Genomic DNA, 13,003 nt, shown 5'->3' with positions numbered 1-13,003 from the left:
TTACATTAAATATTGAATGCATTAGATAAAGAAATTGACTTTTTATTATAAATGCATACCGTATTTTCACGACTATAAGGCGCACATAAACGTCTTTTTTTTCCCTCAAAATGTGCGGTGCACCATATGTGTGTTGCAACTGCGACTTTTGAGACCACCTCATTGAGGAGATGATGAAAGAGTGGCTGAATGTAAGGAGACCAGGTGGTTTTTTCCACTCATCACCATCTCTGTTAATCTGTGACTCCATGCGTGCCCATCTCACAGCCGATGTGAAAAACATGGGGAAACAAATAAACGCTGTGCTCGCCGTTATCCCGGGGGGTCTGACAAAGGAACTTCAACCGCTCAAGATCGGTGTGAAGCGGCCGTTCAAAGTAAGGCTGCGAGCGGCGTGGGAGCGACGGATGACAGACGGAGACCACAGTTTCACGAAAAGTGGAAGGCAGCGCCGGGCAAATTACGCCACCGTTAGCGGATGGATTGTAGATGCTAGGACTAACGTGTCTGCTGGCTCTGTTGTTCAAGCTTTCGCAAAAGCCGGCATTATTTCTGAGGAGCCGCCCGGCACGGAAAGTGACTCTGACAGCGAAGAAGGGGAAATTGGCATGTCTGATTTAGCGCAGCTGTTTAATTCAGAAACAGAGGATGATGACTTTGATAGGTTTGATTAATACTTTGTAATAAATACATGAATAAAGCACAGTCATACTCAGTTTTGCCCCCGCTGTATTTTTAAATACGCAGTAGAGGTATTTAAAGGTAGTAGAGGACATTAACCTGTATATAAAAAACGTGCCCTATAGTCCGGTGCTTCTTATGTGTGTGTTAAATACAGTAATGGCACACGACTGAGACTGCGCCTTTTAGTACGGTGCGCCTTATGGTCGTGAAAATACGGTAATTAAATATTTTTCATTGTTGACATTGATAATCAAAAACATATTTGTCTTGCTTCCATAAAGGTTAGTTTTCATCGTCTTTTCATATTAGTTTCAAACAATCTGAAATCATCTTTCACTTGTCAACCAAATGTTGATGTCTCTTGGATGTAAACTATGTCGTCTTTTCAGCCAATTATTGCTCACTGGCCCGGGTCGCTGATGCTAGTTGTTCCTACAAAAAGCAGAGAGCGAAGGATGTTTATAAGCTTTTTGTGCATGTTATTTGCATTATCTGTGAGATTTGTTGACTTGTTTGAAAAGTCCGGTTATATCGAGAATTAAAACTTCTGAAAGGAATTTAAAGCCATTTTTATGCTCATCTGACAGAACGCCGGCATCGTTACGAATGCAGACTGGTCGTCATGGTTGCGGGTTGTGGGGGCAGGATGAGGGCATGGAAAGTGAAAACAGCTCATGTAGACGAGGACTGAATGAGGAGGTTACTGGTTTGTTCTGTCTGCTGAATCTGGGAGGATCTGTCCTGCTCAAGCAGAGATAAACATGCTCTGGGGGCCTCATTGTTAATACTTTTATTTTGAAATGTATTATAATATGAGACCTTTAAGGTAAGGATACCATCATCTATTTCAGGCTTCTGTTGAGGCATGTTTGAAAATCAATATCCGACTTTCATTTGTTCATTTCCAAAGTCTTATTTATTTCTATCTTTGTCAGGTTCAAGTTATTTCTTTGAATATTAAGAGATACTAACAAGTTTGTCCATTTATGTTTAATTCCTACTGTTGTTAAAATAAGTTTTAAATGTTAGTGTCATAACAATCAAAATGTTTAATCTAAATAAAACAATTCTTAAAAACAGCTTACTTTATAAATGACTAGGAAGAAAACAAACAAAACAAATGACTGCACATCTTAGTATATATAGACTTTTAAATTTCTGAATATTGGTAACAGTTTTCATTTTGCTCACACCTTGTGAAGTTAAACTGCAACATTACATCATTAAAACTAAATAGCAGCTTTGTAAAGCTAATAAAAAAAAACAGCCCTGAGGAGCTACTATGTATTATATTCTCCACTGGGGGAACGCCATTTTTTTTTTTACATTGGGCCCTTGATTTTACGTTATTCCATCATGTCATTTGGAGCCGTTCTGAAGATATTCCGTTAGGTTATATCCAGTAACGTCTTCCTATGGGCAACGACTTGAAGGCACAAACTAAACTGTTCATCATTTATTCTTTATGGTACGCCAGCATTCAGAACATGGAGGCCAATCACTGTCCCCCAGACATCCGCGGTTATAGTTTTTATATTTATATTAAAACAAAGCGGAGTGTGTATGATGTCATCTGCGCGCATTGAGCCCTTGATTTTAATAACGTATAATCAAGGGCCCAATGTAAAAAACAAACATTGTTCCGCTTTAAGCAGCCTTTCTGCAATGATAGATTATTGGTTATATATCAGACGGACTGTCTTTGATAGACAGAATGATGTAATTTCCAATTCTGCAATGGAAAGAATTAATTATTCAAAACAAATACAAAATGTAGATGAGATTAAAGATGTTGGTATCAGCTGTTTTCCGTGGTTAATTTTGCCTAACTAATTGTCTATTTATCCATTCTCTGTAGAATTTAAATGTCATTTTGAAATGTCCCAAAAAGAATTGCCAACATTTTTCGACCGACATGATAACAGTTTTGGCATCTTTAAGTTTAAAACAGAGAAGATTTGCTTCAACTTGTTAAGCTCCCTGTTACCTGGGGGTGGGGCCTAGTGGTTAGGTAGATAGTCCACTCCCACGGATTGCCACTCTGGGTCCCTGAACAAAGACACTTAACCCCACACTGCTCACTGGGCGATACACAATGGCAGCCCACTGCTCCCCAAGGGTTAAATGTAGAGGTAAATGTTTCCAGTGTGAGATCAATAAAGTTTCATTATCGTCTGAAGCCTGCTTTATAAGCGTTTCATCCTAAATAAACAAGATCTGTAAAACAGTTTTCTTTTACTTTCTACGGATACTAGTTTAGCTGATCTCTAATATTCCCATTTGATTTTCAAACATACACCCCCCCCCCCACCCCTGTGAACACTAGTGTTTTCAACTCCCGTCTAGATGTAGTGTTTCTCTGACAGTGTTCTTCCTGTCCTGCCTTCAGCTGTGACCCCTCCCTCAGACAGAGCACTTCCTTGGAAAAGTTGTAAGAGCACCTCTTTTATTTTCCCCTAACAAACACCATCCCCAACTCTGACCTGATTAACATTTTTTGTTTTACTGTCAAACCCTCACAACTTCATATCATTTCACCATTTAGCCCCTTGAAGCCTACTTTTTGCCTTGTTTAACAGTCTCATCATAACCCGTTTTTGCCATTAACATTTAATATTGTCAAAAATACACTAAAAGGGATTTAATTAAGGCAAGTCCCGTGATCAGGGGGTGGTAATATCAGGTCAGGTTATTTTATCATTCCTCCCTTTCAGCTATTCATTCTCTGAAAGAAATGATGCAAACGTTTTTGGCATCTACTAAATTATATTTAGATACGTTTTTTTCATGTCCTACCCTTCCAACAGGAAACAATTGTTTTAAAATAACTAAATATGATAAATAAGTAAATGGCATGTTCTTATATAGCGCCTTTTTCAAGTCAGGAGACTTGACCAAAGCGCTTTACACTACATTCATTCACCCATTCCTGCACAAACGCACACACTGATGGTGGCAAGCTACATTGTAGCCACAGCTGCCCTGGGGCTCACTGACAGAAGCGAGGCTGCCGTACACTGGCGCCACCGGGCCCTCTGACCACCATCAGTAGACAATGCAGGTGAAGTGTCTGTTTCAGTGTTTTTTTGCATACCTTAGAAAACAAATATGGGGTCGGGACTGAAAAAGCACATTACCACTGAGTTATATGGTCTGGGTTGTCTGAAGTTTTCTCTGCCGCTGGACATACAAGGGTTTAACCCAATTCCAAATCTAGCATCATATCTGCATGACGACAACGTGGTCATCCACAGGCTCAACTGTTTTTAGCAGGATTCATTTTATGCATTTGATTTCATTGGAAAAGGTGTTTGTTTTTTATCCTGCCTTTGTTGTCAGTGGTGACGTGTTTCTTTCCACCGGTTAACGGATTGTGACATGTTACTTCCACCCTAAAAGAATCGTGCCGTTATGCTATGTACCCACCCCAGAGGTAGGAACATTGTCATAAACGGGACAGATGGACCCAGTATTCAAGGTGAGACAGCCAGAAGGAAAGTTTAAACGTTTATTAAAAAACAGAACAGAACAGAAGCATGCTGCTGTGGAGCTGCTGCAGGTAGGACGCGGGACACCACCCAATCACTGATACTCTGGTTAAAGAGAAACACAGGTAAGTGACCACAATCATCTGAACAGGAGATGATTATCAGAATGAGTCACTGACCTGGTTTAACAATACAGTCCATCCTCTCAATCATAGGCAGGATCCGCCGTCCAGAGCGTCCCCCATGCAGCAGCCCCAGTGAGCAAGCAGACTCCAAACCAGGACAGGGATTAAGGTCAGACTCGAGTAGAACTGGAATCCAGGAGTCTGCAGTCCAGTCAGGGGTTCCGATCCACTCAGGAATGGACAGATCCGGGTTCCAGGAATCTTTCAGAGGAAGGAAGGTTCAGAGTCCCGTGCGTCGAGGATCCAGCTCAGAACAAAACGCACCTGGAAGGCAGAATCCAGCAGGAGTCCAACCGCGGTTCAGGCGAACAGATCAGACTGGCCCAGTGGATGAGAGGGAACGGAATCAGGAAAACAGAATCAATCGGGAAACGCTGAAAAGCTCTCAGCACTGGTTACGGAATAGCTCGCCTGAGGACATTGGCCTGAGATTAAACTTCTGACTGTAGCAGGGACATGAACCTTGGAAATAGATCTAAAACTAACAGACAGGCCACTAACAAAAAGGGCAAACAGGGAACAAACAGAAATCAAACAATCATCTGGCCATGATCGCTCACGTTGAACCAAATATAAAGAAACAGATGCAGCTGGATGAGATCAGGGATAATTAGAAAACCAAGCAGAGCTAGGCTGGTGAGTAAAATTAACAATTAAGGTGAGCTATCAGGCCAGATCATGACAAACATAAACTTACCCCACCATTCCACAAAGCCTTCCATCAGCTCTCTGTAGTCCCTGTCCTAATCTGATGCACCCAATGACCACAGAATCATCTAGTGGGCTTTCTTGTACTGAAAGTGAGAGGTGCATAAAGTAAAAATCAATGGTGAGAATACGGTCCACTGCTGAGCCTTTCTGCTGCTGACCACCTGGTTACACACACAATTTTTCAGTCTCACAAACTGGGGTCAGTGTTACATCCAGGTCAGGGGTCGGCAACCCAAACTGCTCAAAGAGCTATATTGGACCAAAAAAATCTGTCTGGAGCTGCAAAAATGTAAAAGTCTTCTATAAGCCTTGTATGGCAACACAGGCTCTAAGTGTTTTATCCCACTATAGAAAAGGACTATGTGGGCTTAAATATATAATAAGCATTCATGACTAAATGTTTATCCTGGAGCAAATGTCACATAGTAGCAGGAGGGCAGGGATGAGCAGTGAACGCTCTCACTGCGTGGAATTCACTACGTGCCACGTTACCGCCCGGTTTAGGTTTGCATTGATGAAATTATAGAAACACAATAAAGGAATCTTTCTATGGTGAACATGTTTCTGTTGGGAGGAGCTGATTGAGTCATGAGGAACCAAGCAGGAAGTGACTAACCCTGAAATCCCACATCCTCCGTCACCAGAATTCCTTGGTCTGATTTTTATTTTGAGGATTTGGGGAAAAAAACTGAAGAAAGTTCCCCTCCCTGTGTTGGATCTGTGGACAGTTTTCTATGCTTGCAACCAAAGTTGCAGCATTAGTTCAGTTTAGAGACGCAATCCACTTCTTAAATATATCTTTGCGCTCCTCTGAGTTATCCAGAAGTTCTGTAATCACACTTTTTCTGTCACTCCCAGCTTGGTGGTGGGCTGCATATTTAGCCTTCCCTGGAAATGCTTTTCCAAATGACTCTTTTTATTATTTGACAATAATTAAAAGAGGGAGGTCTATAGATATATACCCACTGTGCAGAGCACATCTATATGATGTCTTTCAGGTCACCGCTGCTCGTCTTTGTGTCGAATACAATGCCACATGACATATTCTATCCAGTGTCTAGATCACCAAGAGCACCTTTAGCTTTTGGCATCAAATTGGCTGCTAAATGCTGTGCAAATGTACATATTAGGTCACAAAAATGTCTACATGACTATCTCTGCTGCACATCTGGCTTTGGTCCCTTAAAAGTGCAGAATGGAATGTCAGACCATGTATTTTTCCCAACGTCTACAGGCCCAATTTAACTTGTGCTGCTGCCCACAGTATCAAGAGGCTAACTTGCTGCTATACCCCATCATTTTACAGCTAAAATGTTAACAAATAATGCAAACTTTCTTTCTTTAAATAAAATTATACAGCATGTGGTAAACTTGAACAAAACACACTATAAGTATAACTAGAACTTCCTGGTCAAGAGTCTTTTAGTGCAACTATTTAATGCAGAGGTCTTCAACAGGGGGTCCGTGACCCCTAGGGGGTCCTTGGAGGTACTGCATGGGGGTCGCAAGAGTTTTGATTTATTAGGCTTTTTTTTATATTCCTCCTGCTATTTTTTTCTACTAATTGAAATGTTTTTAAATCCACTTTAACATGACTTCAACACACAGTAGTGAACAGATAAATGGAGGCAGAAGATGTCTTTCAGTCATCAATGCTCACATTCAGAGACACACAGGAGCTCTTTCAAGCTGGACACCGTTTCATTCACAACACCTGTCCCATCAACCAGGAATCAGAATCAGAAATACTTTAATAATCCCAGGGCGAAATTACTTTCGTTACAATACTAATATTTAATAGAGTGATATAGGACCAGTTTGATATAACACAATTTCATACAATATATATAATTAGGGGGTCACCGCTCCATCTCGCCATCAGTTTGGGGGTCCTTGGCCTGGAAAACGTTGAAGACCCCTGATCTAATGTAATGTCTGGGCTTGCTTGTTTGAACAGAGCAGCTGTATTCTTTGCTTTATATTAGATTATATACACAGAGATCACTCTAAACTCTGAGGAGTCGTGAGCTTAAATTGTTTTTCAGGTATGTCCATGCAGACTGAAATGTGGATGCCAATGTAAACAGTACGTCAGTTGCAGCTTTTGACAATCAGTTGCTACTAACAACCAGAACTTTACAGTGCACATGAAGAGAACTATTAATCTGTATTGTGTGATCAGAGAAGAGATCAAGCAGGACGTCCTGCCTCTCTGATGACAGGTGAACAGGGGGGGATTTACCATTAGGCAATACTAGGCAGTTGTCTAGGGGCCCAAATTCCTAGGGGCCTCATAAAACTCTTTTTTAGGTGTATTATTCCTTATTTGTGCAAATTAATTATGTTTTTGATAAAAATCCTTTTGTCACCAGAACACTTATAATGTTAAGCGTGTCTCAGCCCCCCCCCTTCAGTGTCCACCATATTGGATCAGTCCATTTGCTGCACATGTTCAGAAAGGTCCAAACAGACAGCAGCAAACCATTTGAAAACAAACCATGCAAAGAGCAGTGTTGCCAACTTAGCGCTTTAGTCGCTATATTTAGCCACTTTTCAGACCCCTCTAGCACTTTGATTTCTAAAAAGCTCCTAGCGCCAAATCTAGAGACTTTTTTCTGCTACTGGAGACTTTGGAGACAACATCTAAAAGCAGCGAACTCTGCTCTCCAGAGCCAGTAGATTGGTAACCCCGCCTCCTGCTCTCCTCTATCTTGTCTGCTGTCATGATTCATGCAGCTATTATTTCATCCAAATGAAAAATGGAGAACAGATAAGCAGATCATGGCTTGTCTACAGTGAAAAGAAGGACTGGGTTATTTACTTTGGCCTTTTTGGAAACACAGGAAGGAGCAATCAGCTAAGTGAGCTTAGTGCTTGGAAAAAATCTTTCATTCCTTTAGAGACAGCATGAAAAGTCAGCTGAGTACAAAACATAGAGAGGAAAACAAGAAGAAAAGGGACAAGAAGAGAGGGACACAACCTAGAACAGATAATGGATGTCTATTCTATTAACATTTCTCTATCTGGAGAATGGGGCTGTTCTATGTCTTCTCCATTCAGAGGGCCCCCTGCCTGTCTTTGCCTAGGGCCCCACATTGCCCAACGCCTTGTTAGAAACAATATTTCCTTTAATAGTTGAAATGGTTATGTCATCATCCTCCTTAAAGTCCTTGAACCTTGAACATTTCAACTCTTTTTCCTCATCCATTCGCACAGCCCATCATCTCCAGCTTTCTCTTAGGTGCAGTGACCTCAGTGGACAGATTTATTGTTGTTTTGGCGAAGCGTTGTTGCAGCCGTCAGTAACCAGTTCTGAGTCATACAATGCATTTTTGAGACCAAACAGGCCGACCTTCTAATGTCCTGTCAGAAGCTAAATACATTTTTCACACTGATATTTCTCCAACATGGCCGCTCTATAGGGCCGCTACATGTAGTGCAGATTTAGTGCATCAACATTGCTGTTGATGTGTCTTGTTCATCAGATTTATGATTACTTTAAACAGTTTGATTCAATTTCAAGGCTGTACATGATTCTTACAAAGGGTCTTGAATTTTTCAGGTACATGCCAATGGCACTATAGTGTAATGGTTGAAATGTATAATAATAAAGCGGGGGACTAGGGTTTGATTTCAGGTTGTGCAGGACAAAAAGAGATCAAACTTTTACAGGTAAGTGAGTAAGTGATAATGCTTTACTGTGGCAACCTCTGAACATTGGTGAATAACCCAAGCTGATTGATCATCCAACATGTGGATAAAGAGGAATGCATACTAATGCATTCCCAGTACTGAGCCAAAGCCAGAGTCCGCCTGACCTGTGTGCTAGGAAACATGCTCTTTGTCCTATACAAACCAGTGGACTTAGGTTTGTAATTTATACTCAAATACCTTTAATCTTTGTTTTAATTCATGTAAGTGGCCCCTATTTTAGGAAACCAAGATAAAGTTTTAAGTCAGGATTTTTCGGATATGATGGCCAAATTAACTCGCAACTTTGTTTAATGAAAGCAGTAAGATAATTAGTTTCCAGGGTAATTTATTCTGAGCAGCTATCCTGCTCCCAAGCTAACAGCCAGGGTTAATGTTAGCTAGTTCCTGTATCTGCTCAGTCAGTGAAGACACCAATCAGAAACCAATCATTTCTTCCTCTTAGATCATTAATGGATGGTGACAAACATTTAGAGAAGTACTGTCATCTACACTGGGTGAAATACTGCCACACAGTGATATGATTTAAACATATTTGATTTGGCGTAACTGAAGGTTTACGGAGTTTAGCTTCACATTTGTCACTACTCTGAGCTAATTTAATTTACCTGTTCTGGTAAAGAAAAGTTCATAGCAATTTAATTTGTTAACATCTCTTTAGCAGCATTTTTTGTTGTTGAAATTGAACTTTAATCTCTACAGACATTCCAAGTCTCCCGGAAGTTCCAGGAGTTTCCATGAAATCGATAGTTGTTCACGGATGCCCGCGAGTCGGGTAAATTATCCCGGATTTTAGACTCTGCGAGGTGGTGTTTTTTTTATTAGTACGAGTGAGGGTGAGCAGGCAATACAATAATTTGTGCACCATGTGTAGATTAGAACTACTGATATTACGCAGGAACAACAAACGAGAGCCAAGGAAAGCTGTGAAAGCTGTGCAGCTCGTGTGGGGGGGTAATTTAATGATAATCTCCCGGAAATTTGTTTTTGGTACTTGGGATGTCTGTGTTCAAGCACAGTGAGGCTTTACAGTAGTAGCCATTAAACATTTCCTCACTTTCCTTGATGGCCCTTGGTTGGTCCCATACAATTCCTTTTTAAACATCAATATTTCTTATAAAGTATGTTTTCTGTCATAATTTGGACATTAATATCTAAAGAGAAGCGTCATCTGCTGATCAGACCCTGTAATTCAGTGAAAGGGTGGAGTCAGAGTAAAGAAATATGCATGATGGGGGTCACTCCAGTGGCTGGAAGTTGGAGGGGATTTCGCTGATAGTGGGATGGAAGCGGGCGGCCATTCGGCTGGCGATGAGGAAAGGGTCATTTTGAATGGCTGCTGCTGAAACTAAAAAGCCATCTCCCAAATTTGTCTTTACTGCATTTCACAACAAAAGTATAAAGGTTGGCAGAACTTTCACTGTTTGGAATGAAAGATTACAACTACATTGGGTTTATGAAATGATTTATTTTCCTATAAGTTACACAAAAAAAAGTTTTCAAGCCAAAAACTGATGCCGTATCCACATCTGCTATATGGCATACTGATGGAGAGAAAGGCAACTCTTAATTTGTAGCCATTGGGCACTCAGACCACCGATAGCAGGCAAGGCAAGTGAAGGTTCTTGCCCACTGATGCAACGCCTTACCCCGAAATCCCACATCCTCCGTCACCGCCAGGCTCCGCCCAAATGCGCTCAAGACAATCTGCGCAAAGCAAAGCCTACAGCTTCCGCTGCTTCTCTCATCTTGATCCGCTCTGACTTCCTCGGAGTTTGAGGAGAGCGTGGGCTATATTATTAAATTCAAAGCAGCAAACATGGAGAAATGAACCAGCGTTTCCGCGGATCATTAAAAATCATTAAAACTCATTAAATTATTATTTTTTGATTAAGGCCTTAATTGGCACTAAAATTCATTAAAAGTGATTATCCTGGCATTTGAAATAGATTATTGAAAAAAAAAGTTTATAAAAAAAGTTTCATCAGATATGTTATATTGCCATTAATTCGAGCAGAACTGCTTGCAGTTGATCGTAAAGCAGTTGTTTGGAAAAGAAGAATGAGGCGGAGAATAAGCTAGAGAATGGGGAAATGCAAATTTAAACAAAAGTGGCTGAAAAACGAGGAATTCAGGATATGGCTGCAGCCTGTCGACAGTAAAAATGATTGATTTTGTCGTGTTTTTTATATATATACATATATATATATATATATATATATATATATATACATACATACAAGAGTCTTGGAACTGTGCTTACATCTCCTTCATATGTCATGTACACTAATAACTTGTGTACATGGTTCTTGTTGACAGCATTAAAATTATTTCTAATGGCCTTAAAAGAGCATTAAAAAGCATCAAATTAGAGTTACTCATTCCTGTATGAACCCTGTGAGCGCTTAATTTAATTTGACATATTAAAAAAAATCCCCACCATCATCCAGCATGTGTTCAGTTTCTGCCCAAATAAAAACATTTAGGAAAAAAGGGCATTTTTAGCGGGTGAATTTCAATCTTAACGTGATAATTAGATGCGAATAGCGCCATTCTTGGCTCGCCATATAGCGGTGGACGTGGGACAGCTCTCATTGATTAAATGACAGACAAGTACTCCGCAGGATGTACGTAAGCGGGGCGGAGCGCTGACCGAGTATGTGGAATCTGGGGGTTAGACGGACAGAGGGGTGCTTACCTCGAAAGCTGCCATTGCCCAATAAGGCTTTGAATGTTGCTATAAATATAGAGATTTATCCAATGTTCATAGAAAATTCTATGTATTTATACAGGCCAAATACCCAACGCATGTCAGCATTTTAGAAAGAGAGTTCTGTAAAGTGCAAAGGTTGTAATCGTTTTCATCACACCTTTTTTAGTAAATCTAGTTTTTATTCAAAATGCAAACAACTTAATACGTATAATTGTATAATAATTATCTTTTGAACATATCACTGTCTCATATCCTATTAGAAACAAAGCTTTTAAGTAACTAAAAATATATATTTAAATTCCACATACAAAAAAAATGTACGTTGGAACATTACTCTATAAAAAACACCATGTGAGGTGAGTTACACCTTCCATAAAAAGTTTCTTCATCTTGTAAGGCAGACGCACTCCCAGCGCCGAGGGCGGCCTCTGATCATCTTAAAGTCTCAAGAGTGCTTTTGCTTTAACCCATTGTGCATGTGAAATCTGCATTTTAAGTAGTTCTCTCCTCTCATTACAACACTTATTTTTCCAGAAAAGTCACCGGAAACCAAGTCTTCGACTAAGATGAAGCCTATAGAGGAAAGCATGGAGGACGATGTTTTTGAAGACTCTTCCTCCTCTCTGCAGCAGGAAAAAGCTTATCACAAAGATGTGTAGCAGGCAGGTGAAGAACAACCAGGATCACCAGCTTTTCTACAGCCTCCTTTAGAGCCTGACTGCTTTTCTCATATTCTGCCATTGTCAATAAATAAAATGTCCCTTAATAGTATGAAAATTAGATTTTATTCATAGACAGCATTAACATCTTCAGAGTTTGTTAATCGGAGTGCATGACTTGATTTTCTTTCTACTTGTGTAGTTTTTACTGTTTAGATCTTCCTTTTTTTGTTTAAAAACCAAAACAAAAGATCTTCATGGTTTGATGGGATGCATATAAATATTATTCTACTGCCAAAACTTAAGGTATTTGTATTTAGGATTTCCTAAACTTCTTTGTAAGCTTTGTTTTCATAATTTGCAGATTTCTTGTATTCTGCAGAGATTTGTCTTTTTAAGCCTTTGCACCATTTTAATGCTCTGTTGGAATTTATATTAGTGCAAAATGAAAATTGGGTCATTTATTTGTCATCCACTTGATTTTTTATTTTCTTTTAAGTCACAGTAAAATATGTTATTTTCCCCTGAAAGGTAGAGTATTGTAGAAGGCCCTACCAACTCCAAGCCATTTTCTCTTGTAAAATAAAAAATCTTCACAAATGTACAGTAGCACTAAATAATGTTCAAACTGAAATAATTTGAGGTCTGTCAAAAAAACTGAATACAAAAGCGGTCTACTAGTGAAATAAAATCAAAGATTTCAAGAAGTATTTTTAATGTTTCTGGTCATTTAAATAAACATTTTCACAGAAGCAAAGCATATTTTTGAGGGAGTTTCTTTCATTTAATTACAGGAAGTTTTGTTTTCTCCATTTCATCCTGCGGATACATTATTTTGCTTGGATTATATTT

The 13,003-nt window shown here is 39.7% G+C and overlaps 1 protein-coding gene across 3 annotated transcripts in view; it reads left to right on the top strand.

Moving 5' to 3' along the window:
- Positions 1–12,673, top strand: part of bves (blood vessel epicardial substance) — a 31,268-nt gene extending 18,595 nt beyond the window's left edge. For 2 of the 3 annotated variants that reach the window (XM_038274751.1, XM_038274752.1), the window contains exon 8: positions 12,027–12,673. In XM_038274751.1, the coding sequence (XP_038130679.1) occupies positions 12,027–12,151 (125 nt within the window). In that variant the 3' untranslated portion in view covers positions 12,152–12,673. Of the gene's footprint in view, positions 1–3,073; positions 3,116–12,026 lie in introns of all 3 variants that reach the window. The other variant, XM_038274753.1, reaches the window with a different exon arrangement.
- The last annotated feature ends 330 nt before the right edge of the window (positions 12,674–13,003 follow it).

The sequence above is a fragment of the Cyprinodon tularosa genome, unplaced genomic scaffold, assembly GCF_016077235.1.
Source record: "Cyprinodon tularosa strain WSP-4 unplaced genomic scaffold, ASM1607723v1 ctg929, whole genome shotgun sequence".
NCBI lineage: Eukaryota > Metazoa > Chordata > Actinopteri > Cyprinodontiformes > Cyprinodontidae > Cyprinodon > Cyprinodon tularosa.
Note: the sequence above shows the minus strand (reverse complement) of the source record. Positions and strands in the feature narration are given on the sequence as shown.